At 53.7% G+C, this 25,634-nt stretch overlaps 15 protein-coding genes across 15 annotated transcripts; 10 read left to right on the top strand and 5 right to left on the bottom strand.

Annotated features, from left to right (window-relative positions):
• Nucleotides 1-1,734: 1,734 nt before the first annotated feature.
• On the top strand, nt 1,735-3,162 carry MGL_3987 (uncharacterized protein; the record flags this gene model as incomplete). The annotated part of the gene is made up of 1 exon (XM_001728768.1): nt 1,735-3,162. One exon carries the CDS (start codon nt 1,735-1,737, stop codon nt 3,160-3,162), a length of 1,428 nt encoding a protein of 475 aa, XP_001728820.1.
• A 460-nt stretch (nt 3,163-3,622) lies between these two features.
• Nucleotides 3,623-5,179, top strand: MGL_3986 (uncharacterized protein; the record flags this gene model as incomplete). Its single annotated transcript, XM_001728767.1, has 1 exon — nt 3,623-5,179. One exon carries the CDS (start codon nt 3,623-3,625, stop codon nt 5,177-5,179), a length of 1,557 nt encoding a protein of 518 aa, XP_001728819.1.
• A 778-nt stretch (nt 5,180-5,957) lies between these two features.
• Nucleotides 5,958-8,294, top strand: MGL_3985 (uncharacterized protein; the record flags this gene model as incomplete). Its single annotated transcript, XM_001728766.1, has 1 exon — nt 5,958-8,294. One exon carries the CDS (start codon nt 5,958-5,960, stop codon nt 8,292-8,294), a length of 2,337 nt encoding a protein of 778 aa, XP_001728818.1.
• Nucleotides 8,295-8,502: 208 nt separating this feature from the next.
• On the top strand, nt 8,503-11,790 carry MGL_3984 (uncharacterized protein; the record flags this gene model as incomplete). The annotated part of the gene is made up of 1 exon (XM_001728765.1): nt 8,503-11,790. One exon carries the CDS (start codon nt 8,503-8,505, stop codon nt 11,788-11,790), a length of 3,288 nt encoding a protein of 1,095 aa, XP_001728817.1.
• Nucleotides 11,791-11,929: 139 nt separating this feature from the next.
• MGL_3983 (uncharacterized protein) lies at nt 11,930-13,192 on the top strand (the record flags this gene model as incomplete). The annotated part of the gene is made up of 1 exon (XM_001728764.1): nt 11,930-13,192. The coding sequence occupies one exon, from the start codon at nt 11,930-11,932 to the stop codon at nt 13,190-13,192; it is 1,263 nt and encodes a 420-aa protein (XP_001728816.1).
• Nucleotides 13,193-13,295: 103 nt separating this feature from the next.
• On the top strand, nt 13,296-13,951 carry MGL_3982 (uncharacterized protein; the record flags this gene model as incomplete). The annotated part of the gene is made up of 3 exons (XM_001728763.1): nt 13,296-13,662; nt 13,731-13,829; nt 13,908-13,951. The coding sequence occupies 3 exons, from the start codon at nt 13,296-13,298 to the stop codon at nt 13,949-13,951; spliced, it is 510 nt and encodes a 169-aa protein (XP_001728815.1).
• Nucleotides 13,952-14,052: 101 nt separating this feature from the next.
• Nucleotides 14,053-14,787, bottom strand: MGL_3981 (uncharacterized protein; the record flags this gene model as incomplete). The annotated part of the gene is made up of 1 exon (XM_001728762.1): nt 14,053-14,787. One exon carries the CDS (start codon nt 14,785-14,787, stop codon nt 14,053-14,055), a length of 735 nt encoding a protein of 244 aa, XP_001728814.1.
• A 246-nt stretch (nt 14,788-15,033) lies between these two features.
• MGL_3980 (uncharacterized protein) lies at nt 15,034-16,104 on the bottom strand (the record flags this gene model as incomplete). Its single annotated transcript, XM_001728761.1, has 1 exon — nt 15,034-16,104. The coding sequence occupies one exon, from the start codon at nt 16,102-16,104 to the stop codon at nt 15,034-15,036; it is 1,071 nt and encodes a 356-aa protein (XP_001728813.1).
• Nucleotides 16,105-16,603: 499 nt separating this feature from the next.
• MGL_3979 (uncharacterized protein) lies at nt 16,604-17,242 on the bottom strand (the record flags this gene model as incomplete). Its single annotated transcript, XM_001728760.1, has 1 exon — nt 16,604-17,242. One exon carries the CDS (start codon nt 17,240-17,242, stop codon nt 16,604-16,606), a length of 639 nt encoding a protein of 212 aa, XP_001728812.1.
• Nucleotides 17,243-18,251: 1,009 nt separating this feature from the next.
• Nucleotides 18,252-19,057, top strand: MGL_3978 (uncharacterized protein; the record flags this gene model as incomplete). Its single annotated transcript, XM_001728759.1, has 3 exons — nt 18,252-18,584; nt 18,634-18,867; nt 18,896-19,057. The coding sequence occupies 3 exons, from the start codon at nt 18,252-18,254 to the stop codon at nt 19,055-19,057; spliced, it is 729 nt and encodes a 242-aa protein (XP_001728811.1).
• Nucleotides 19,058-19,550: 493 nt separating this feature from the next.
• Nucleotides 19,551-20,610, top strand: MGL_3977 (uncharacterized protein; the record flags this gene model as incomplete). Its single annotated transcript, XM_001728758.1, has 2 exons — nt 19,551-20,362; nt 20,391-20,610. 2 exons carry the CDS (start codon nt 19,551-19,553, stop codon nt 20,608-20,610), a joined length of 1,032 nt encoding a protein of 343 aa, XP_001728810.1.
• A 456-nt stretch (nt 20,611-21,066) lies between these two features.
• On the bottom strand, nt 21,067-21,591 carry MGL_3976 (uncharacterized protein; the record flags this gene model as incomplete). The annotated part of the gene is made up of 1 exon (XM_001728757.1): nt 21,067-21,591. One exon carries the CDS (start codon nt 21,589-21,591, stop codon nt 21,067-21,069), a length of 525 nt encoding a protein of 174 aa, XP_001728809.1.
• Nucleotides 21,592-22,146: 555 nt separating this feature from the next.
• MGL_3975 (uncharacterized protein) lies at nt 22,147-22,266 on the top strand (the record flags this gene model as incomplete). The annotated part of the gene is made up of 1 exon (XM_001728756.1): nt 22,147-22,266. The coding sequence occupies one exon, from the start codon at nt 22,147-22,149 to the stop codon at nt 22,264-22,266; it is 120 nt and encodes a 39-aa protein (XP_001728808.1).
• A 339-nt stretch (nt 22,267-22,605) lies between these two features.
• Nucleotides 22,606-23,418, top strand: MGL_3974 (uncharacterized protein; the record flags this gene model as incomplete). The annotated part of the gene is made up of 1 exon (XM_001728755.1): nt 22,606-23,418. The coding sequence occupies one exon, from the start codon at nt 22,606-22,608 to the stop codon at nt 23,416-23,418; it is 813 nt and encodes a 270-aa protein (XP_001728807.1).
• Nucleotides 23,419-23,549: 131 nt separating this feature from the next.
• MGL_3973 (uncharacterized protein) lies at nt 23,550-25,517 on the bottom strand (the record flags this gene model as incomplete). The annotated part of the gene is made up of 1 exon (XM_001728754.1): nt 23,550-25,517. One exon carries the CDS (start codon nt 25,515-25,517, stop codon nt 23,550-23,552), a length of 1,968 nt encoding a protein of 655 aa, XP_001728806.1.
• Between the last annotated feature and the right edge of the window lie 117 nt (nt 25,518-25,634).

The following is a 25,634-nucleotide window of genomic DNA, read 5'->3' as shown; positions in this document are numbered from 1 at the left end:
TAGTCGAGTCTGCATTCGTCTCTGTTGGCGGGGTATATGGTTTGGAATGAGAATTCTGCGCAGAATCGGACGACTGCGCCCGTGATGCATGTGCATATGGTTCGCGCATTCGTTGCTCATGCGATCGTGACTCGTACGGATGTGACTCGCGTGATCGTCTTGGACTGTGCTCGCGATCGCGGCGCCACCCACCCTGATCATTTTCATGTCTTTCGCGATATCGATCGCGACTGCGCCATGAATGAGACTCTGGATCCCGTCGCTCGCGCCAAGATCGGGGCTCCCTAGACCATTCCTTACCTCGCGACGACGGGCCAGCTGACGCACGATACCCAGACTCTCGCTCCCTCCGGTACTTATGAGATTCACTCAGCGGGCCTGGCTCCGTGTCATCATACTGTAAACGCGATCGGCGCCAGCTCATAAGCCGAACAGCCAGCAACGACAACCACTCTCTAAGACTCTCTCGCGACCCGTTCGCCTTCGGCTTGCTGCAGGCTGAAGGTGAGTACCAGCGTCGGAGGGGGTGGAAGAAGGTAGTGTGCCATGTGATACCGTTTAGTCAGCGGGCCACACGCACCGTCGCTCTGGCCCTAGCTCCCTCACCCCCTCCTTTTAGATTGGGCTTTGTGGCACGTCAGGTTGAGCTGACTTTATCACTCGCTTCTGTATTTCGACGTCGTCCGCTTTACATTGACAATATGGCTGGTGGTCATCATCGTACGTCTCCATAGAGATACAAAAGAAAATTCTAACATGGCAGGATCCGTGAAGATTGATCCCGCGATTGAGCGGTGGCAGCAAATGGTTCGTAAAACCAAGTGTGAGACGAGCTTACACTGGACAGCACAACACCATGTACCAGCGTTTCCGCTGGACGCCTAGGAATGCACCTGTAGTTGCGTTCTGGGGTTTTGGTGTGCCAATTGCTACCTTCTTCTTGTGCTCCTTTTCTAACGTACGTCGTATCTACATGTCCGTTCTTTCGGACAGAGAGGCTCTAACCGACAGAACCGTTGGGACTTCACCGGCAAGGGCGCAGATGAAAAGCTTCTCCGTGTGGCCCCTGAGTCTGAATAAATAACCCAAAGTGTTTTTTTTTTCTGATGTCGAAAGCGTTTTCGTAGATTCCTTAGCATGGAAGCATGCAGATTAACGAAGCTTGGATGGACGTACAAGGTTGCCAAAGCTTATGAATTTGTAGCCGTGGGTCCGATGAGGCACTAGTGAGTGCATCGCTGTGAGCATAAAGTACGGATCTCAATATGCGCAGATGGCCGGTATGAAAGAAAGCCACTTGAATCACTTCGCTCTCTACGTATCAACTTCAGTCGAACTGTGTCAGTGCTATATGACAAACAGAATATGTATTAAATAGGAACACGTGTGTATCTGCAGCATCGCCCGCAACATGAGCATACACTCTTGCCAACGAAGCACGTAGACCCACTCATGAGACCAGCCTTTCAAACTGCCGTCATGATGAGCGAGGCACGCACTAGATTTGAGTCCAACGTGAGTGCAACGATACACGCCACCACTGCTATCACGCAACAAAGAAGGTTGGCGCCCACAACGTGCGCCACGTGATATGGTGTGCGAAGTTCCAAGTAAATGGTAAATCTGTAATTTCATGAAAACTATCGGACGAGTCATCTATCACTGATTACCCCAAAAGGCTAGAAGGTATCACGAGTCTTGTTTCTTCTCCAGCGACGAAGTACCCGATTGATCATGTGTGATTGTCAAAATTCACGACCAAGCAAGATGCAGCGCATCGAAGGCGAAGCCTCGCAAGATGTGAAGGACAACCATGTGGCTGTCGATAGCTCCAGTGCAGTGGAAACGCCAGCCCGCCCGGAGAATCCAGCATTGCAGGGTGTACAGCCTTTTGGCGCATCCCGCTACAGTGACTTTTTGAGCAATGTGTCGAACTTCAAGATCATTGAATCGACTCTTCGTGAGGGTGAGCAGTTTGCCAATGCCTTCTTCGACACGGAGACCAAGATTCGAATTGCCAAGGCCCTAGACAACTTTGGCGTCGATTGCATTGAACTGACATCGCCAGCGGCCTCGGAGCAGAGTCGCAAGGACTGCGAGGCCATTTGCAAGCTGGGTCTGCGCACCAAGGTCATCACGCACATCCGCTGCCACATGGACGATGCACGGATCGCCGTCGAAACAGGTGTAGACGGCGTGGATGTGGTCATGGGAACATCCAAGTTCCTCCGTGAGTACTCGCACGGCAAGGACATGACGTACATTACAAAGGCAGCTGTCGAAGTGATCAACTTTGTGAAGAGCAAGGGAATTGAGATCCGTTTCTCAACGGAAGACTCCTTCCGCTCTGATCTGGTTGACTTGCTAAGCATTTACCAGGTTGTCGACAAGGTGGGCGTGAACCGTGTGGGCATTGCCGACACGGTAGGCGTCGCGAATCCACGCCAGGTGTACGACCTTGTGCGTACGCTTCGCGGAGTCGTCGGCTGTGATATTGAATGCCATTTCCACAACGACACTGGCTGCGCCATCGCCAATGCGTACACAGCGTTGGAGGCTGGTGCCACACACGTCGACACATCCGTACTGGGCATTGGTGAGCGCAACGGTATTCCGAGTCTGGGTGGTTTCATTGCACGCATGTATGCAGCTGATCGCGACTATGTGATGAAGAAGTACAACTTGAAGGCACTTCGTGAGGTGGAAGACATTGTTGCTGATGCAGTGCAAGTGCAGATTCCCTTCAACAACCCAGTAACAGGCTACTGTGCCTTTACGCACAAGGCGGGTATTCATGCCAAGGCCATCCTTGCCAACCCCAGCACGTACGAGATTCTGCGGCCGGAAGACTTTGGTATGAGCCGCTACGTGTCGATTGGCCACCGTCTCACTGGCTGGAATGCGGTGAAGAGCCGTGCGCAGCAGCTGGGTCTGGACCTGACAGATGAGCAGGTCAAGGCTGCAACGAACCGTATCAAGGTCATGGCCGACATCAAGGACCAGACTATGGAAGATGTTGACTCAGTTCTGCACGTGTTCCACCGTGCGATCAAAAATGGACAGGACGTCAGTCACGATGCGCTGTTTGACAAGTTGTTTGAACAGCACACGCGGACGCGTGGCCAGGATGCTATTGCTGCGGAAGGAGAGAAGTCGGCGTAAATACCGATTTGTCTCTGAGTCTATAGTTCTTTTCATGTACGAGCTTAGCTGAAAATAAACCCCTCTTCCCTCGCACTGGGCGTTGCACCCCGCTTACCCCCATTGGCATGCAAGAGAGATGGAGAAAAATCTTGCATAGATAACGGAATTGTGGACCGCTTTCACAGAGCGTGTCGAACCTCGCGTCCCGCACATACCTGCATCCCTGCTCATCCGCACGTGATTAGGGTCTTCTACAGTCTCGGCACGTTGGTGATCATACGGCACACCCTCAGTTCGTCCCCGATGACGAAATTGCCAAGGTGGAGAAAAGGAGGAGTAACGTGTGACCGATTCGAGTCCTGATCGTCAGTAGCGCTGCCCGGCAAGGAAGCCAGCCTCTTGACTAGGCATAGACCTAGGTTGATGGCGAGTGGTCCAAGACCCATCACTCGTGGCTCAGCAGTGAAAGGCATCACCCATGGCGCCACTGGACACTTCGATATCGAATGCTGGTTCTGTCGACAAAGCGAGTGCACTCGAGACGAAGAGTATCGATGCAGATCTTGGGCACGACATGGAGCGCAACTCACAAAGTCCACGTATCTATAAACGATTCAGGCAAGTGCTTAGCAGTCCGAGATGGACTGGTTTTGCTTGGTTGGAGTGGACCAACATTGAGCCAATCAAGCCAGATGAGCAACAGCTCAAGCATCCATTTTCCATCGCCCTCATCTGGCTCAGTGTGAATTTGAATGTCTTAAGCTTCTCGACAGGTATGCTTGCACCGCAAATGGGCTTCGGATTTCGCTACTTTTCCTACACAACGCTTGGTTTTCTTATTGCCTGGGGCGTCTTCCCGGCATGTTTCTCGATTTTTGGGCATAAGCTGGGACTGCGACAAATGGTGCACTGCCGGTATTCTTTTGGATACGTCGGCGCCTCGATAGTTGCACTACTTGCAACCATTACAGGCATCGGGTACACGATTCTAAATGGCATTCTTGCCGGCGAAACATTGCAGGCAGTGTCGCCCCATGGCTCCATGTCTGCGACGGTAGGTATTGTAATTGTGACCGTACTCGCGCTTCTTGTGTCGTTTTGTGGCATACGCGTGCTGAACATGATAGACTGTGTGTTTTGGCTGCCAGTCTTAATCAGCTTCGCCATCATGGCCGGCGAGGCCAAGTCAGGTCCAGCTGGCTTGCACACGGATCCTAACGAGACACGGCCAACGTCGCAGTCAGTGTTAGCATTGGGTTGCCTGCATGCTGGCTACTACGTGACGTATGCGTCGTTTTCGTCTGATGTGAGCATGTATTACCATCGAGACCGATCTTCATGGCTGCTGTTCGTTGCAGTATTTGTGGCGTTGATATTTTCTGCGCCGCCGATCATGATGCTTGGCGCCGCGTTCGCGACATCCGCTGATACAGTCCCTGCATGGCGCGAGGCCATAGCCTCGAACCCATCGCCCGGTCCCATCATCCATCTGGTCTTGTCGTCGCATTTGGGCAATTTTGGCAAATTCCTCACTGTGCTAATAGCGTTGTCCGCCATGAGCAATATGATGACCACGTTTTATTCGATGGGTTTGTGTATCCAGACAGCCTTTCCGCCACTCATGGTGCTGCCTAGATTTGTCATTCCCATCTTTGCGATGGCAATTGTCTTGCCGATAGCCATTGTGGGGCAGAATGAATTTTATACCGCGCTGACAAACTTTGTGAGCGTTATTGCGTATTGGGCATGCTTGTTCATCGGAGTCGTGTGTGCAGACTTTGTGGTTATCCGCCGCTGTCGCATGTCTTCGTACGATCTGACAATTTGGGATGACTGGCGCAAATTACCACCTGGCATAGCAGCCATCACAGCGAGTGTTCTCTCCCTGGGTCTGATCATCCCGTTCATGGACCAGGCGTGGTTCACTGGTCCGCTGGGCCGCCATGTTGGTGATCTAGGCTTTGAGGTCGGACTTGGTCTATCGTTTGTACTTTACTGTCTCTTACGGCCCATTGAGCAATGGCTTTGGCATTAGCGAACACGAGACACTGGTCAAGACCTGTCGTCGAGCTGCCGGCTCCCACCACCACCCCCCCTTTCAGTCCTCCCCTAGTGCGGCTGTATCGTTGCTCCAAGGGGAATGCATCTACTTTGCAGAAGTCGGTATGATGACTGCTTGCTTACCCTACCACTACTTTTTTTTTTCTCTCTTAGGTACCTCTTTTCCCCTTAGCCTTTTCCCTGCGCTAGCCTATGTAATATAATGGTAGTTGTTGTTGTTGGCTCCCGCTTTGACACGTGCTTGCCCTGCCGCGCAAGACAGATACAGGCCAAGCGCGCCCTGCTTCCTCTTCCACTGGAGCCCTGGCGCCGCGCACGGAGTCACATGACTCACATTCACCAACACCTCCCACACACGCGTCGGCACGAACAAACGCGTCGACGACCTCCACGGTCATGGCAGACTCGGCGGCGTCAGGAGGCGGCGGCGCTGGCGGGAGTGCCGATGATGTGATGAGCATGCCGGTGCGGGACCGACTGGCGTCCAAGCTGTGGAAGGCGCGGCTATCAGCGTATGAAGAGATGGCCAAGACATTTGAACGCACGCCATCCGAAGACGATCCCATCTTCGATGAGTATGCGCGCGATGCAGACCTGCTGCGAGACATGGCACTTGACTCGAATGCTGCAGCGCAGGAAAAGGGTGTAGAGGCTCTGTGCTCTTTCGTGCGTTACGGTGGGATTCAGGCTGGTCGGTACGTTGTGCTCATTTGCAAATCACCCTCTTACCGAACAGGACTCGAGAAGCTGTGATGCCAAGTGTGGCGGAAAAGTGTTTAGGATCGATGCGCACAGGTACACGAAATGCTGCAAGAGAGCTTGTTCTCTTGTATGCGGAGAAAGAAGACGTCAAGGGATGTGAAGGGCTCGTCGCGGATTTGTCGGACAAGTTGTCGTCGAAGCAGCCGAAAGTTGTCGCGGCGAACGTGGCGGCTTTAGCTGCCTTGGTGACGGAGTTTGGCGGTGAGCAGGTCCATGTGCGTGCAGTGTCTAAGTGTATACCCGTGGTGTTTGCGCACGCCGACAAAAATGTGCGAGCAGAAGGCGCACAGCTAGCCGTTCAGCTGCATCGATGGATGGGAGCTGCCTTATCGCCTATCTTGTCGCAGCTCAAGGATATCCAGGTAAAGGAACTCGAAGCGAAGTTTGCCGAGGCACCAGCTCCAGAGCAGCAGCCCATGCGCTACTTGACATCTCTGAAGCGGCAAGCCGAGCAACAAAGCCGAGAACATGGACGCTCGGCTGACACGTCGGATCAGGATACAGACCGCACAGCGACATACACTCATGATGGTCTCAATGATGATGATTATGCTGCTGCTACTGCTGCTGGGGGTGCTGGGAGTGCTGCGGCCACAACACAGTCGGATCCGTATGACATGGCAGAGCCATGCCATCCTCTTCGCAGCCGCCACTTGACGCCGCAGTTCTTCGAGCTGGTGTGTGCGACCAAGTGGCAAGACAGAATGAATGCACTGGAGTCGCTGTATGCGGCCCTAACGGAATCTATTCGTATATGGCCGGATCCGGGCCTGGATGCCTATGTCCAAGCCTTGCAAGTGCGAATCCACAAAGATGCGAACATCAACGTCGTACTCCAGGCCTGCAAGTGTATTGACGCTCTGTGCCGTGGCCTGCGTCAAGAAGGTGCTGCATATATGTACGTCCTGCCGACCCTCCTTGAGAAGCTCAAGGAGCGGAAGCCATCGACGGTGGATGTGCTGCAAAGCACGCTGGACGCCATGTATGGATGTGGCTCGCTTTCTGACATCCTGGAGCCTGTCTCGTCAGCAGCTACGCACAAGAATCCAGCGGTGAAGGGTGGTTCGGTTCGGTTTCTGGGCCGATGCATCGCTAAGTCTTCGACAACGTCTTCGCCGCTGCAAGCCGCTGACGTGAAAGTGATCGCAGCGCTTCTTGTGCAGCTCATGTCAGACGGCGCCGGCGATGTGCGTGATGCAGCAGCGTCTAGTATGGGAATTTTGCTCCGTGTGGTCGGCGAGCGACCACTCCTACCCTACCTGGACAAGCTCGATGAGATCAAGCGTGCCAAGGTGCGGGAGGAAGCGTCAGGATCGGCGGCTGCCGTCGTCGGTGCAGCAGTACCGATCAGCAACGGACCTTCGACGGCATCATCCAAAGTGCCACCAGCCACGTCCGCCCCGAAGGCTGCTCCGGTGTCGCAAGCTTCAGCTGTGCCTAGCAAGTCTACGGCGCCTCCACGAGCGCCGGCCAAGCCGCCGATGGCTCCAACGGCGCCTGCATCCAAAGCCTCTGCTCCTCTCACACGACCACCCTCGACCAAAGGTCCACCTGCTTCGAAAGCTCTGCCACCACGTGTCAAGGCTGGAGCGGCGGCTCCCACGGCTCCTACTACCGCTGCTGCTGCTACTGCTGCTGCTGCCGCTGCACCTCGGGGCAAGGGCCATGCACAGCGCTCGGCAGAGAACGAGCCGGTGCGTTTCCGCTATGCGCCAGAAGAGGCAGAGGCACGCGCATTAGAATTGATGCCAGAGCGCATCCAAGCGCAACTAGCATCTTCGCAGTGGAAAGAGCGTCTGGAGGGTGCGCAGGCGCTTGGGCCGTGGCTCGAGACGGAGCAGCCGGATGCCGAGCTCGTGGCGCGGTTCCTCACGAAGCGGCCGGGCTGGAAAGAAAGCAATTTCCAAGTCATGGGCGAGGTTATAAAGCACTTGCAAAGCATGACGATGCTGCCGTCGTTTGACCGGCCAGCGATCGCGTTGACGGTGCAGCCGCTGAGTGAGAAGCTAGGTGATATGAAGCTCAAAGGCGCCGCTGGCGAGACGCTGTGCCAGTATGCGGAAGTGACGTCACTGGGCTTTGTGCTTGCACAGAGTCTGCCGTACATCTCAGGCATCAAGGCCCCGAAAGCACAGGCCGATGCTCTTGCATGGATTGACCAGACGCTTCTCGCATTCGGCGTGCAAGGGGTCGATATGCCGGGACTTGTCGCGTTCGTCAGCACGTGTTTGAAATCGGCAAATGCAGCGGTCCGATCCGGTGCGACAGCCGTGGTTGTGACGCTCGCTCGGTATGTGGGGCCATCACTCCTGCGCCTCCTGCAGTGACGTGAATCCCCAGCTGATGGCGACACTCGAGACCCAAGTGCAGGACGTGTCGCCGCCGCCACCACCGAGCCGGTTTCCGCGGGCCGCCACGAACGAAGTGGGCGGCTCTAGCGCTGTCGGAGATCTCGAGAGTGATGCGAGCACTGCGACTCACCGTGGCGCGTCGGCCCAGTCAGCGACGGCCGCAGAGCAGGAAGCGCTCGAGGCCATGCTTCCACGAGTCAATGTCGATACACTCGTGTCGCCCAGCATGCTGGCAGGCATGGCCGATGCACAGTGGAAGGTGCGCAAGGAGGCGATGGAGCAAGTGCATGCGGCTATCAAGCCCCATGTACGCCTCGAGGGAAGTGGCATGGAACTAGCACAGGCACTCAAGCCGCGCCTGCACGACACGAATCTCATGGTGCGCACGCTCGCACTGGACATTGTAACGCTCCTAGCGAATGGGATGCAAGTGCTCTTTGAGCCACTCGCCCGCGTGCTAGGCGCACCAGTAACGCAAGTGCTGGCCGACTCCAAGGCACCGCTTCGGGCCACAGCAGCAGCTACGCTCACAGCCATGGCACAGCGACAGCAGCTGGCACCGCTTCTTGCGCCTATGGGCCACGTCCTGGACGGCAAGTATGCGAACCCCATGTTGAAGCAGGACCTATATGGATGGCTACACACGTACATGACGGAGCATCCAGGCACACCTGGTGATGTCCAGCCGCTTCTGCCGGCGGTCGTTGCATCGCTAGACGACCGCTCCGCACCCGTCCGAAAAGCGGCCCAGTCGCTCCTGCCGCTCCTCGTGCAGTACGCTGGACATCGTGCGCTGTACGACGCAGCAAATCAGCTGAAGGGAGCATCTCGCGCAACAGCTGTGCCGTTGATTGACGCTGCTCGCTCCGAGGCGGCTCGCTCCGTGCATGCGGCGGGCGCCACAGCCTCATCGTCCACGGCATCTGGCGCGCCAGCTCCATCGCCAAGTCGGCCCACATCGCGCGCGCCCGCTGCGCCCACAACGCTGGCACCGCAGCGACCCGCGGGGCCGCCATTGTCGTCATCGTCGCCAGCACGAGTCCCCACTGCCCGGCGGCCTATGCCGCGCCCTGTCAAGACGAGCGCAGTCAGCCGTTCCTTGTCAGCAAGACGCCCGGCGGACACGTCCGCGGCAGAATCGGGATCGGCGTCGGCTCCTGCGGCAGCCGCCCATGCATCCAGCCAACCCAGTATACCATTTCTCACATCCGACCCCAAGTACAAAGTCGCTCGCGAAAAGGCAAGTCGCACACCGTTTGTCGTAGACGGCTCTGTGCGGCCACATGAAGTCGACGTGCTGCGTCAGCAGATGGAGGCATGTTGCGCACCACGCTTAGTGGGTGCCCTGTTCAGCCAAGACCATCACGCCGAACGCGATTACCTCCAAGGTCTGCAGGAGCTGCAGGCGTTCCTTACAAATCCAACAGCCTCCGCCACTGCGCAGCTGAGCCAGGAGCAAGTCACAGCCTACGTGGTCGCACACACCGACCTGGTCATCAAGTATGCGTGTATTCGTCTGTTCGACAAAAACACAAGTGTCGCGCTACGATGCTTCGAGCTGCTGCATGAGCTGATGGAGCTCCTTGTCGCCCAAAGCTACCACCTGCAAGAGTCTGAGACCCAGGCCCTCGTCGCATCGCTCATCGTACGCATGGGCGATCCCAAAGCCGTGTTTCGCGACCAGGCACGCTCGATCCTGCGCCAAACGACCGTGCTCTTCCCTCCCTCGCGCGTGTTTCTCATGCTGCTGGACCAGGGTGTGCCGTCGAAGAACGCTCGAACGCGAGCCGAATCGCTCGGCGAACTGGCTCATCTGCTCTCACGACACGGCCTCGACGTGTGCACGCCGTCCAAAGCGCTGCCGGCCGTGGCCAAGTGCATCGGCGACCGTGATGCATCTGTGCGTGGCGGTGCTCTTCATGCGCTGAGCGAGGCGTACAAATACTTGGGCGATGGCATTTGGCGTTTGGTCGGTCCGTTACCACCGAAAGACGAAGCGCTCCTGGAGGAACGACTCAAGCGCACAGGAACGGGCCCAGCACCAAAGCTCATGTCAACGCCAACGCAGGCCGCGGCGCCCACGCCGCGCAAGCCCAGCGTGGGCGCCGCTCCAGCATCGCCCACGACGTCAGGCCCGCTTGATGACTTGGCACTCATCCGCAGTCACGACAAGGAAACAAGCATTGCGGGACTCAAAGCGCTTCAAACACAGCTTGCATCCTCGGCTCTAGAACGCCGTCAGCTTGACGTGATCGTCCGTGCCTTACTCCTTGCCTGGGGCAGGACCGCAAATGACAGCGATGCACCGGCCACGCTCGATCATAGATACGTCAGGCACGTGCTGCAGAGTGTGCTTGTACTCCTAGATGCTCAGCACGGCGACGTGTACTTGGACGGAAGCCTGGTCGCCCAGCTGCTACACGGACTTTTGCGTCGCCTGACCGCTGTGTCAACGGTGCACGACGACGAGGCTTCGCAAACGCTGTCAAAGCAGCTGAACGCCGTCGTCCTTCGCATCCTATCCACCTGTGAGGGCGACTGCGTGTACGAAGCGCTGTTCTCACTTCTCGCATCGACAACGGCAGATCTGACGCCCTCGTCTGCCGAGGTGGCTCAGCAGGCAGAGCTCGTGGTCAAGTGTCTGTGGAAAGTTGCACGCAAGCTTCCCGCAGCGCTGGAGGCCAAGCAGGTGCATGGAGAGGCTCTTCTTGCTTGTGTGGAGCGCTTCTTCCAAGCGGTGCCACCCGCCGAGTGGGGCGTTCGTGCTCGGCAGCATGTCCCCCTCCGGGACATCCCTCTAATCACAGCCACAAACGTACTCAAGCAACTGACTGATACGCTCGGCGAAGGCGCCTTGGCTCTCACCGACACATGGCCCGAGCCTGAGTCCAGCCACGTGTATCGCTACCTATTACGGCTTCTGCATGGCAGCGCCAGCGCACGCTCTGGCTCAGCCTCGTCACGGTCGTCCTCTCGCACGGGCGAGGTACCGGCGCCCGATGCCTCCGCGTCGCATGGCCACAGCACAGAGCCGCCTGCCGCCCCTGCATCGTCCTCGATGTCAAAAGAACACACAGGCACTGTGTCATCTGCAGAAGAGGCACTCACAGAGGAACTGCGCGGCATCTTTGATCGTATCTCACAAAAAGACCAGTCTCGTGCAGCCATTCGCGAGCTGTACGAGTTTCAAAAACGACATCCAAGTAAGCAAGCTAGCATCGAGCGCTCGCTGCAAAACACAGGCCCCATTTTCCAGCGCTACATCAAGCGCGCACTAGCGAACCATGCTGCCGATGACGAAGCGCCGCCTCCGTCGACGCCATCCACCAGCGTCGATGCACGCCTCGCGGAGCTCAAGGCCAAGTTCCGTCGCGAGCCGGTGGAGTCAAAAGCGCCCGATCGCGTGCACAAACGCATGTCCATGTCCACAGAGGCTCTGCGCACGCGGCCTTGCTGCTATGCGGACGGATGAGCCTACGCAGCCCCCTCTTTGATGGCTACGAAGTCGACGTACAAGACGCTCTCGCCCATCCGGCTCCCCCATCTTCCCCCCCCCCCCCGTCTTCCCCCTGTACGCAGCCCGATTCCCATAGATTGGTCCCGATCCAAACATGTCACGCGTGATGTGCCTGGCCTTGGCCTTGGCAAGCTTGACTGTGCCACGTGGCCTGCGGCGCTTGAAGCATCATATGGCTGACCTGCGTCATTGGTTACCAAAAAAAAAGGAAATTCAACCATCCTCGGCTTCTTGCCTAGACCACCTGCATCGCTGGCGCGTGCTTGCTTACGAGCGCAAGAGCTTTCACGTCAACGTACGCAAAAGCGCGTATTCTATGCCAGGTGTGCGGCATGACCCTGCTGACTCGCTTCTATGGAGCATGAGCGAGCTCAGCCTCACAAGACGTGCGCAAGGCGAAAAGCCATCTCGATCTCCATCGCTCCCTGTACAGATGGAAAGCAATCGAGACCCTTCTCTGTACTCGACGGCTTCGGTTTCTCGTGCCAGTGAGCCCACTCAATTCTCCGACATCATGTTGCTTCCTAGTCGATCCTCGCGTTCCGCATCCATTCAGTCGAATCAGCTCTTACCACCGCCTAGTTCATCGCGCACGCAGGGAGGCTCATCGATGCCGGATATTTGGAAGCCACCACCTCAGTCTACACCACTGCGCCTCACATCGCATTCATCTGATTTACCTATGTCGTCTGTTCCCTTGCATGCGCCGCGCCACAGTGCACCTCATGTGCTGCCTGAACGTGTGCTAGGGTCGCCACGACCATCACCCCAGTACAGCCTGGATCGACCTTTCTCTCTTTTACAGCACAACACACTTGAGCAGCGCCGGGGCAGTGACACGCTGAGTGTGCCTGGTTCCATGTTGTGGACGCCCATCGAGTCCGTCGAGTCACAATCTGTGCGCAGACGTCGCTCCGTCCATGTCGCTGCTGCTGCCGCCGCCGCCGCTGCTGCTGCTGCTGCTGCTGCTGCTATACCCGAAGTACCTCGCTACGAATATGCAGATGTACCCATGTCTATCCCACCATCTCGTGAGATAACATCTGCTCCAGCCACCCTGTCGCAATCTGACTCTGCCTCATCACAAATGAATAAGTCTCGTCTCTCGCTATCACAAGCAGAGATGCCACCTGAGTTTATGTCACCTTCATCACACAAGTCGACACCAGTGGCGTGGAAAAACACATTGACATCCCGTCCGCCGCCGGCAACTTGCGCGTTTTCGCATGATACCATGCCGCCCGACACCATACCTCCAGAGACACTGCCACCTGACGTGGCACCGCCCGACATATTATCACCCACATGCATGCCCCCGGGATATAATGGTGCCAGGCGCTATACCCTCCAAGCTTGAGCCCGCTTCAACACAGTCGCATCGTGCCATCGTACCGACAATGCCTCCTCACAACACACTTGCTGCCTCACCAACGTGGTCATGCAGTGTGCCGTCCGTGAACATGTACCGACCCGTGCCAATGATACTCCCATGGCCTGCCCCTGAGCGTGCTTTTGTCATCAAGAGTTTTACCGAAGTCGACGTCAAGGTTTCGCTCACACACGGTGTTTGGGCAAGCACGGAAAAAGGCAATCACCGCCTTGACAAAGCATGGATGAAAAGCAGTCAACGCGGGCCCATCTATCTTTTCTTCTCTGTGAATGGGAGCGGCCGCTTCTGTGGCCTGGCGCAAATGGTATCTGGATTAGACTATACACAAAGCAGTAATATTTGGGCAGAAGGACATCGCTGGAAAGGTCTCTTTCATGTTCATTGGCTCATGACGAAAGACGTCCCTAATTCCCACCTTCGGCATATCTTGCTCCACAGTACGTTGGCAGGCCAGTCTCGTTGGCGCTTCAAACTCGCTTGCTTGCTTGCTTACCTCACCATTTAGACACGCCAGAACACAAACCCATCACGCAAAGTCGCGATACGCAAGAACTGCCAGTGGATGCAGCTATGCTGCTGCTACACATCTTTCATTCCCATCACGGTTCGTACGCGTTTACTCTCTTCGTCCCTCTCCTCGTCCCCGACCGCCTTTTTTTTCTTGTCACTCACACGTCTGCAGGAACGTCGTCACTCCTTGCTAATCATCACATACCCTCTCCATAGACTGAGCACACATCCGTATCCATCTCATAGCAACGACCAACATGAACCAACATCCATACGACAGCATCCCCCGTGGTGTGCGTGCCGACCCGCTGATCTGGTCACTGCATATTCAGCAACACTTTGCCAAGGTTGCCGCCGGGATGGTTTGCATGAAACGTCTGCCGTTGCACCCCCTTCGCATGCGAAAGAGCCACACAAAACGCATCGCCTATGGCCATCATGCTTATAGCACTCGTTGTCGGAACAGGGATCTCAGGCCATCCCTCGATGGAGGATGTGTGAAATCCACCTTGTAGCACAACGTCAGTTCCTTTCAGCATAGGATCATGGCAGCCACAGTCCAGCCATGCGTCGGCCAGACGAACCAGTTGCGCGTGTTCATTCGCAGTCATCACAATTTTTGCACACCGCTGTACCTGTGGAAGTTGCATGAGCGCAAGCACCTCGAGCGACTCGCCCGAATAGGATAACGCAAGAACCGTATCGCACTCGGCCTGTAGTATGCCAATATCGCCGTGCAACGCTTCAATTGGATGCAAAAACACGGCTTGTGTCCCGAGTGCCGTGAGCGTCGCAGCCAATTTTTGTGCGACAAACCCACTTTTTCCAACACCGACAGTAACAATCTTGCCACTTGCCAGCGTCGAGCTTCGTCCGAGCACGAGCTCTATAGCAAACCGCATGGCTTGGTCATTCTGCTGCAGCTTCTCAGCTAGTTTGTGGAGTGCCTGCGCCTCTCGAAGAAGCACTGACCGTGCCGTGTCTAGAGATGCGTTTGTAACCTTGACAGATAGATTTGCATCATTCCGTTCATGGTCATCGTGTCTCTCCATCATGTAGCGCTTACCTAACAGCGCACACTCTCTCTACACCACACGCACGATGACAGCGCACCAAGTCAGCTCGTGCGTAACGCCCAGATCGAAGTGTTTTTTCCGCTCTCTTCGTCAGCTTCCTATAGCATTATGTCATCAATCTCCGAACAAATAACAATGGCAAGCACACGTGCACTACGGGGGAAAGACCATGGGCATGACGAATCAGCGCAGACATTCGTTGCATTGTAGGTGGGTCTGTATTTACGGCGACGAAGCAGAACGATGTTGCTCGGGCACAGGCACCGACGTTCGTGGCTGTGCGGAAGAAGAATCACTGCGGAATGGTTCGAAAAGCTCGCCAGATTCATACTCTTGAAGAAGCTTCTTCCAGCGCATCTGGATCGTCGATAGATTTGATATAGCAGGCCGAACATCTAGATTGAAGCTCGCCTCATTCTCATCCGAATGGGCATCCTCATCTTCGTTCGAGTAGTAGTCAATGATGTACCGAATTTCCTCTCCCTCAGGATGCGCTTCCGTTGGACCACGTCGCACAATCCAATCGTGTCGGTCAAATGGCGGCTCAGAGCTAAACTTGTTGGGAAAGGCCCATGCAAGCCACATAAACATCCTTGCTCTTGGACTTAGCGTGCCAGGGCGACCCTGGAATCGCGCAAGCTGTAGTTGTGATACATCACTGCCTGCCAGAGTCTCCCAATCGATAATTTCTTTCCATGCACGCTCGTTCAAGAAATTGTGAATCAGCACCATCATTTCCACGTGTTCTTCTGGTGTCTCCCATCCTTTGCGCACAAGCGCATTATAAAATTGTTGCGGCGATGGATATTCCCAGAAACCAGGTGTCTCGCTGTCATTGTTGATGCCGCCGTCGTCGAGACTCTTTTTGTCGTGCGTGACAGGACAGCTCGCTTCTTTTTCGTGCCTAGTGCGCTGATCATGCGGAATTGGACATTGCGGTGCACCGTACGGCGAGTCCCCCGGCGCCGCGGAAGACTTTGCTCGTGGGATCGAAGACACCGTACGCTCGCGTGAAAGCTCCATTTTCTGCTCTGGAGCACGCTTCTGTGACAGCGTAGGCATTTTGTTTAGTGGATTCAGCTGCGCTTCATGATCGGAAGCCAGGGATCGTGCCATAGCACCCCGCGGCCCGTGGGGCACTGGACATTTAGCAGGGCGGTCAGATGTTGATGGCGTTTGCTGTAGCGCAAGCTGGTGATGGTGCAAGAGCAGTGCAGCCACAGCTGCTTGGTTGTTATGTGGTCTTGAGCGCTGGGCTTGCACGTTCAGGTCGCTCGATTGTGTGGCGCCCATGTGCTACTCAACACTGTTCCGGGGAAATGCGAAAGAGAAATTTTCGTTTCTTTGTTTCTTACGTCTGTGTTAGCCCTCGCCACACAGAACTGAAAATGCGGCCATTTGTCACGAAGTGATACTCCACCACTTCGCATGTCAGGTCGGCCGCTCATTTATGTGTTCTTCTCCACACGAATGTATTCGCGAACCTAATAGGCGCGTGCACAGAGGCTTGGCTTGGAGGACCGAAATTACACCAGCACGTCAAACAGTCACGAAGGCCATGTGGATAGAATGACACACACCCAAGGGCAAATTGATAAACATGGACTTATCCATCAATAACACAACAAAGAAAGGTCTATTGGTGTCGGGAATCGTTGTTATACAAAAAGGGAGGATGTGCCGTTTCATGGCGTAAGAGAAAAAAAGGGTGGCAGGGGTAACAGGGGGAAAAGGAAAACATAGAGCACGAGGCCAAACGAAGGTCGAACATGCGAGTTTTGCACGCATTGGATCAATTATAGTCCCACCTCCAAACACTCGCAACGAAGCGAGCCATGTCTGTATTAGAGATGTGCTCAGCTCGACGGATTAGCGGATGCGCAAGCAAGGTCAACGGTGCCACTCGTATAGCACCATCTCGTTCCAGGCATCGATCAACAAAATCACGCAAGGAACGACTCCATCGAATTTGCTCTGTGTCTTCCAAAGTGGGCAAAGGCGAGTTCAACAAGAAAAAAAGCAAATCGATAGGTCCCATTGGCGCCTCACCTTCTTCGGCAAAGGGATATCGGTTCAAAGCAAGTTCTAGAATCGTCACACCCAGAGACCATACATCCGACGTAATGGTATAGGGACGACCCATAATGCGCTCTGGCGCCATATACGTCGATGTGCCTGTGAATGTACCAGCCACACTGTTGATAAGCTCACCCGACACACCAAAATCACACAGCTTCATCTGACCATTGCGCGTGACAAGAATGTTACTCGGCTTTACATCCCGATGAATGATTCGCCGCTGATGCAGGTATTCGAGTCCCTTGAGGATAGACTCGGCTAATTTGGCCAGGACTTTCTCTCCAACGCGGCCACCGCGTGACTTGACTCGCCGGTAGATAGAGTCCATACTGCCAGCCTCACAAAATTCCATACATATTGTGATACATGCCGTCTCTGAGTCGAAAAATGCTCCATAATATTCCACAATGTACTCGCTCTTGCAAGTCTGGTTCACGCTCAGCTCACGTAGCAATTGTCGATGAATGGTTGGATCTGGCGACGTAGCAATAACCTATAATGCAAACGTGTAAGTCAAGACAACACAACCATCACAATATCTGCATACCTTTCGTGCCACAATCTTCCCAGTCGATCTGATTCGCGCCTTGGCCACCTCCCCACTTGCTCCCTCTCCTAACGAGGTAAGCACGTCGAGGTTGCCAGCCAACTCCGATACAGGCGGAACGCCGGGAACCAAGCAGTCGCGCTCGCACGAATTACTCCGACGCATCTTTTCCGGGGATGCACGGCCTTGGACATTGGATAGTGACGTCGATTGAGTGTGCATGTGTCGGCCGTTTGTCCCCTCCCGTGACATGCCTTGATTCCCTCCAAGCTCAAGAGCCTCGTCTCCTCTCGGAATAGAAGAACTCATCTGGTCCAGCACGCGCTTGATTTCGTCCATGTGAATTTCCAGCTCATCTGATGGAGCTCGTTGAGGCGCCTTCGGCATAATTGTGGCTTCAGTTTCGTTTTGACACATATCAACCGACTCAGACGTGTCTTGGTCCTCTGGCGCCGCCTGCGTGGGAAGCACTAGTTTAGGCATTCCCGCGCGCACTGGACGCCTCGGCGGTATGATCGATGCCATGCTTTTGTCCGACGTGTCAAATGACGATGTCAAAGCTCGTAGACGCTGCGATTCACCTCAAGACTTCGTCAGCTGAATATTTTTTCTCGTCGCTTCACTTGCGCAGCGTGTCGCGTCACACCCTCTGACAGCTAGCTAACCATCGGTTGGTATTAGCCCTCCACACACCCTACAGGGTAAGGCCCCAAGAGTATCTGGGGCCCGCCCTTCTCGTGGCGTGAGACTCCCGCTAGGTGTGGTGTGAAGCCTGAGGCTCATTACTTTCAAGCGCCCTTACCCTCGTACACATATGCCGCTATGGGAGGCATTGTTTGGGCGCTCAGTGACGCCAGCTGAGCGACTGCGTCAGCATCTCCGCTCTCTCCAGCGTGCACAGCGCGAGCTCGAGCGCGAACGAGTGAAGCTAGAAGCGCAAGAAAAAAAACTCGTCACTGACATAAAGCGCCATGCACGCCAGGGACAAATGCCAGCCTGCAAGGTTATGGCGCGCGATCTTGTTCGAACAAGAAGAAGCATACATAAATTCTATCAGATGAGTACACAACTTCAAGCCGTAGGGCTTCGCATGCAAACACTACGCAGTACTCAGCAGATGGCCGAGGCCATGCGCGGCGCGTCTCGAGTATGTGAAAAACTTTCTCCTGAAACTGATGGCTAACAAATGTGCGCAGACTTTGGGGTCCATGAATAAGTCCATGAATATTATGGCTGTACAAAAGATATTGCAGGAATTTGAACGGGAGTCAACTTCTATGGACATGAAAGACGAAATTATGAATGATACTGTCGAAGATGCTATTGGCACCCAGGAAGATGAAATGGGCGAAGGGATTGGAGAAGGAGAAGAAAGTGATGCAATTCTACGAGAGGTACTCGATGAAATCGGCCTAGATATGCATCAACAGGTGCGTGTGTGGATATGTCTAACTTTAGCTTCGCCAAGCCCCCGAAGGAGCGCTGGCCGCACCTCTCATGACATCGACGCCAAGCCGCGTCGCCATAGGTGAGAGTGCCGGCCCGGGTGGCTCTTCATCAGCTGCGAATGAGGATATGGCTTTGCAGGAACGCCTCGATAGACTACGTAAAGGGACGTGAAACTCTTCATGCTGTCTGTTGAAGAAGTGGTGCGATGAATCTTGATTTGCGCTGTTCAGGCCACAAAATCAGTTTCTTTCGGTCAATCCAAACGCATAGACCAGATGCGGTACTGAAGGTCGTTCTCTATCTCCATGTGGACAAAAATGTTACACTTAATTCTTGCATGCCTCGCTCCACGCCGGAGTCGATTCATCTGGACCTCATGAATGACCGCCAAAGACCAAGACTGAACGCCGCACCTGATAGTCGGTCGCTCCTTCGGAGTCATGCTGCAGCATTCTTCGTACTAGGCCTTCTTAACAACATGATGTATGTCGTTATACTTACAGCTGCGCTCGAATTACTGCCGTCACGAGTGCCTACAGGCGTGCTGGCCTTTGTGAATATAACCCCCGCACTTGTGGCCAAAGCTGTTTTTCCGTATTGGCTGCGGGGCGAAATTCGGTATCACCTCCGGGTCTGGCTATGCACGCTGCTGGCTTTCGCCGGTATGCTGTCTATTGCTCTAGTCGACACACTCTTCTTGCGCCTTTTGGGCATCGCCATCGCCAGCTTTGCAAGTGGTCTCGGAGAGATTACGTATCTCCAGTACTCAACTCGGTATGTGCCTCAAGTGACCACTTATTGCGTCGGCTGGTTTGCTAGTGGTACAGGTGCGGCTGGACTGGTTGGTGCATCGGCTTGGTGGATTGTACGTCCTCTAGGCGTCCGTTTAGGGCTAAGCCTGTTGGCATTTCTGTCTTTCGGAACGGCTATTTCTTTCTTTTGTGTTCTTCCTGAGCCAAAAAAGATGCCTGTGTCAGTGCCGTCAGAGGATGAGTCGACAGAAGCATTGATGTCTCTACCTGACCAAGAATCTGACCACACTCGCCTTGTAGCCTTGTCATTCTCCGACAAGATGAAACTACTCAAGCCCATGCTGCTTCCATATATCCTACCTCTGGTCTTGGTGTACTTTGCTGAATATACCATCAATCAAGGTGTGGCGCCGACTCTTCTTTTTACGGTGCCTGATCCCAAGCAACATCGAGTCCTTGCAACCCTGATCCACACTCTTCGTGATTACTATCCATTATATCAACTCGTATACCAAGCCTTTGTTTTTTTCTCTCGCTCTTACACTTCCGTGCTTCCTCTGCCACCGATTCCACAGTCATGGCTCTGGACACCGGCTGTGCTTCAGTTGGGCTTGTTAGTCTTGTTATCTACTGAAAGCCTGTTTGACTGGTTCAAGGAATCGATAGCTCGTTCAATGGTTATTGTTCTTATTGCCGTGGAAGGCTTGGCAGGCGGTTCTTCCTAGTACGTTTGTGTCTTGTACTTACTCAAGTGTTTCTGTCATGTCACACATCGGAGGCTCTGATCGCTCGAGCGTGGGTCCTTCTGGGGATTCAGCGTTATCGGTACAAGAGTATGAATTCAAAATCGGTTCTGTTGGTGTGGGTGACTCTCTTGGTATTGTTCTTGCTTCCCTCGTGTCTATACCGTTGCAAGTTTCGCTTTGCCAAGCCCAAGTTGCCCGCGGACGTGACTTGTGTACTCGTACTTGATGGGAAACTGTTCGTGATCAGAATAAATTGGGAGTGTGCTTACGCCGTTTCAACAGCAAGGTCCGTTCGTATAGTGGTTAGTATAGTGGATTTTGAAAAGTCAACTTCCATTGACCCCGGTTCGAACCCGGGACGGACCTTCTTTTTCTACACGAGAGAAGTAGGCAGAATACTTCGTTTTTGAACAACTGTATACTCGATTATTTTTCCCCTTCTACAACTCACTTATAGCCTAGCGATCCTTATGCTGTCTAATTCCTACAGTGTCATCAATAGCTAACAATGGTCTACGCGCTAGTAATCTTGCTTATTTGCGAGAACTTGTCGTTGAGGGCTTGGCAAATGTCGCTGTACACTTGTTCTACTGAGTTCATCGCATTGATGCTCACGACTTTATTCTGCGAGCGTTGGTGGTCAACCACGGGCATGCTTGTTTCGACGAATGTGCCTAGAAAGTCAGTATGCATATACATTCAACATACGAAAGCGTTTCTTGATAGAGTCAATATTGTCGTCAGTTCTGCCACTAGTCTCGCCCCGCTGAAGCAGCCGCTTCAGCATGATTTCTTCCGAGCATTCCAAGAACAACACGAGCTGCGCAGGGCACACGCTCTCTTCGAACTTGTACGACTGGTCCAATTTCCGCGGAAATCCATCGATTAAAAATCGGCCCTTACCGTTGCCCCATCCTTCGGACGTGGACTGGTCGTGCTCTTCAATGGCCAACTGAATGGCATTTCGCAGAAGCGAAATTGTGACTTCCATCGGAACGATTTTTCCTTCTTTGATGTACTCAGCAATCATCTGACCATACTGTGAGCCTGGGCGAGCTTGCTCTGCACGGAGCAAATCGCCTGCGCTAAGATGCACGAAGCCATAGTCGCGCACAAGGTGTGCACAGTGCGTACCCTTACCTGCACCAGGGCCTCCCAGTACAAATACTACAACTACTTTTGATGCATCGTATTCAGGCGTGCCCATTATCTCCAATGTTGCTGTGCGTCGTTCTCAGCCTACTTTGAACGTTCAGTTGTCCAAGTTAGGGTGTTGATTCGTGCGCAACGATGCGCTTGTTGCTCCATTTGTAAGTTCCATGTGAAGAGCAGGGCCTTTTAGGACGCTTAGCTACGCGTTTGTCAAGCAGCTCCCAATATGGGACATATTTCCTCATCTTCCGACACGACACCTGTGACGTACCGTCCCCTTGAGTCTGATATCCACAACGCGCTTCGGCGGTAGGCTGGCACATTTGTGCCTATCGTGAAGTGGGCATGTCGTCGCCTTATTCGATCAAGCCAGGTGGCTCGTTAAAGCTAAAGGGCGACAAAACAAGGTATGCTTGTCTTTCCATCCACTTACAGGCCTAGGAAAAAGAAGAAGTCTTCTGCATCACGGTCTTTCTCAGCGACATCATCTACATATATTCCAGATTCTAGCACAACCGTCCACCAGGGGCCTACGAAAACTGAACAAAAATTCGAAGAAGTGCAGCGCAAACGTGTACGTGGCCAATTTCTTGCATTAACGATTTACCAGATGCGCGAACAAGCTCGTAAAGAGGCCGGCAAGTCTCACAAGGACAAAGTGGACTCTTTTAATGCATACCTAGACTCACTCAGTGAGCATCATGATATGCCCAAGATTGGTCCTGGCTGACCAAACACGACTTGGGCATGCTACAGACACGATTCTAAGAGTAATAATTTCTTTCCAATCAACATATACCTACGTCTCTATCACGCAAATCATACACCTACCTGATGTGTTTAGAAAGTCGCGCATGTGAACGATCATATTCAGAAATTGCATACTGAATAACCCTATCTATACTGTATCTGCTCTGCACTGGAGGTGTTTCGTAGAAGTGAAGGAGTCCTCACGGCTGTGGGGTTTTCGGCCGAGTCAGGTGCCCGCCGGATGTGATGAGACTTGTTGATCGTCGGCTCCTTGTGACGTTGTCACGCCTCGAGTGCGGTCGGACCAACTACCTCAATTATGGCGTCGTCCGGTCAGCGGGAGGCTGTATTTCCGACGCGTATGACGCTTGGAACTACAAAGACTCGCTTGAAGGGAGCACAGAATGGCCACTCACTCTTGAAGCGTAAGGCAGATGCCATTTCTAAGCGTTTCCGCATGATCACTGGTAAGATTCAAGATGCCAAGAAACAAATGGGTACTGTACTACAGCACGCTGCATTCAGTATGGTTGAGGTAGGCTATTCAACAGGTGATATTGGGTATGCTGTGCGCGAAAATGTGAAGAGAGCGACATTCAAGGTGCGATCACGCCAAGAAAACATAAGCGGTGTGATGCTGCCGTCTTTTGCAGTTCAGTCTTCTGATGGCTCCGTCAGTTCGGATCACTCAAAAGCTAGTGGCGGGAAGGAGAGCTCGGGTCCAAGTGAGTTTAGCCTCACAGGTCTCTCACGTGGCGGTCTGCAAGTCCACAAGGCGCGCGATACCTATGCAAAGGCTTTGCGCGTATTGGTGGACTTGGCGAGCTTGCAAACGGCGTTCGTCATTCTCGACGAGGTCATACGTCTTACAAATCGGCGGGTAAATGCCATTGAGCATGTAATTATACCGCGCCTTGAGAATACCATTGCCTACATTGTATCTGAACTCGACGAAATGGATCGTGAAGAGTTCTTCCGCCTCAAGAAAGTCCAAGGCAAAAAGAAGCGCGTTGCCGAAGAAGCGGCTGCGAAGGCCGCTGCCGAAAAAGTTTCTATCACAACGACAGAGGCAACTGACTCGGATCATAAGGATATGCTCAATGCGGATAAGGACACGGATGTGATTTTTTAGGCTATCTCTCCAAGGTCTATTTTTTTGTCTTTCGAATAGCTGACTCCAATGTACAAACCAAATGAGATATACAACCATTAGCAAGTAAACACATGGTAACTATGTGTACATGCAATTCGATCATTACAATATTATGTATCGGTAGGAGTGTGAGTTGTAGATGGATCATTTGTGGCTTTCGAAGATGCAAGTGATCTTGTCATCTCTTGGGGCGCTGGCGACACATCTTGAAATTCATGTTCACTCGAGTCTGTGTACAAAGAGCTTGGAGAGTCCCTCCCACTAGACTTTGAAGAAACATTGTCGTCATGTTGGTCATGTGCATTCTGGGGACGGACTGCGGTTATATCCGGGTCGATTTGCTGGGTTGTTGCATTTACAGAATGCTCTGTAACTGTCGTATCTTGGGTATCTGCGCGGCTTATAGCACGTGAAGGCGTTCGCCGAGGGATATCTTGCAGTACAGGAATGCTGTTTCTTTCGCGACGCTCGCTGCGGCGGTCGGCACGAGCTGCTTCCGTGGCCTGGGCCATCGAAATGCCAATGGAACCGTGCTCGTTGCGCTTTTCGCCACCTTGCAACTTTTTGAGCATTTCTGCTGCCACGCTCGAGGGATTTTCTTGTGGACCTGGTTTTTCGTCGTCGTGTTTGGGTCGTGTATGGCCCGCGGGTTGTCTTGAACGACGTCGGTTTTTTCGGCGCTGTGAGGTGCCGCCGCTGGAACGTAGAGAGGAGAGGAGTGACTCTAGTACAGCACTGTCATCAATGCCAGCTTCGCGTCGTGCCATAGCTTCTCGGCGATCTTTTTCTCGTTCCTCGGCGGCCGCGATACGCGCAGCTTCCAGCGCTCGCTGCTGAGTAATGCGGGAGTTGTCTGTTTTGGCTTTTCTGTAAGCAGCCAAAAACTCTTTGAAGATACCGAAAAACTCTTCAGTCGGCATGGTTTTGGGGCCAGTGAAGCTGCGACGCACTGGGTCTGGGCCTTCTCCATAATAGCGCATAGCCTCGTTAAACACGCGCTCTGTGTATTGAATTTGGTCAGTCAAACGATGCAGCTCGTTGGTTGCCTTGTTCAAGAAAGGAAGCATGAGTTTCGAGTACGGCGCCTCAACGTTCTCCTCATTCTCACTGTGCAATCTGTCTAAGATTTTTTTGTGGTGTACGTTGGCAGATTTGAGCTCAGAGAGGTCATGCTTGAGATCTAGGAGCTGTACACGGCACGCCTCTGTAGCTGCTGACAGTTCATCCACGAAACCCTCAAGTTCGGGGAAACACCGAGTTACTGTGCGTTCGACAAAGTGTAGGAGTGTTGTGCCATCCGCAGCTTTCGTGTCGACCAGCTTGTTGATACTGCTGATCCGGAATCCGTACGCACCACCCTTAATGCCAGTAGCATTGAGATAGTTACCGAAAAGAAGAATCACATTCAATAGTTGGGCGAACTTCGGTGCATTGATAATGGCTTCTGACCCATCGCGGATCTTCGTTAGACCATGTCGGATAATGTCCGTCGTGTCGCCGTACCTTGTCATGTACAGCATGCCCTTCACTTTGTCTTTAAGGTGGGGGACTGTCATCAATAATACCACGAGACGGTCAGCTGGATGCAAGAGACGAAGCTGCTCGTCCGAGGCATTTTTGTACTCGCCTAGACGGCCCTTTGTCTCAGACTCGGGATAGTATCGCAGAAGCTCTGTAAGAATGCTCTGGTCGAAAACCTGAGAATCACACTGTATGATCATATGCGCCAATTCTTCGGGCGTGCAATGCTTGTTGTCAGTCAGCTGACTCTTGATTCTTTTGAGGACCATCTCAATGCCCTGCCGCGTCGCATAATTTAGGTATGTTTGCAGCTCCTTGCTATCTTTCTTCACAGAGACAGCACGCTTCGATGCTTCCTTAGCCTTGAATTCCTCTTCCATTTCACCGAAGACGCCGCGCTCAAGAATGATCTCTCGAAGCATTAGCTCGTCTGAAGCCGTCTTGCCCCAAACTGTGCTTGACGCATGCTCTGCTGATAGCTTATCCCATTGCAGCTGCTTCATGCGTGTCTTGGCCATATCAAGCACGGCTTTACGCAAATTCGATACACCCGCCATACCGGGCGGTGGTGGTGGTGCGTGCTACGGGTACCGGGCAGTACCCAGCTGGGACTGAAACGATGAACGCATGTCCAGAATCGATGAGCGAGATTCAGTCCATTGTTTTCGGTTGCT

Source organism: Malassezia globosa (genome assembly GCF_000181695.2).
Source record: "Malassezia globosa CBS 7966 chromosome Unknown mgl_sf_13.1, whole genome shotgun sequence".
NCBI lineage: Eukaryota > Fungi > Basidiomycota > Malasseziomycetes > Malasseziales > Malasseziaceae > Malassezia > Malassezia globosa.
The sequence above is the reverse complement of the archived record's forward strand: the minus strand, read 5'-3'. Positions and strand labels throughout refer to the sequence as shown.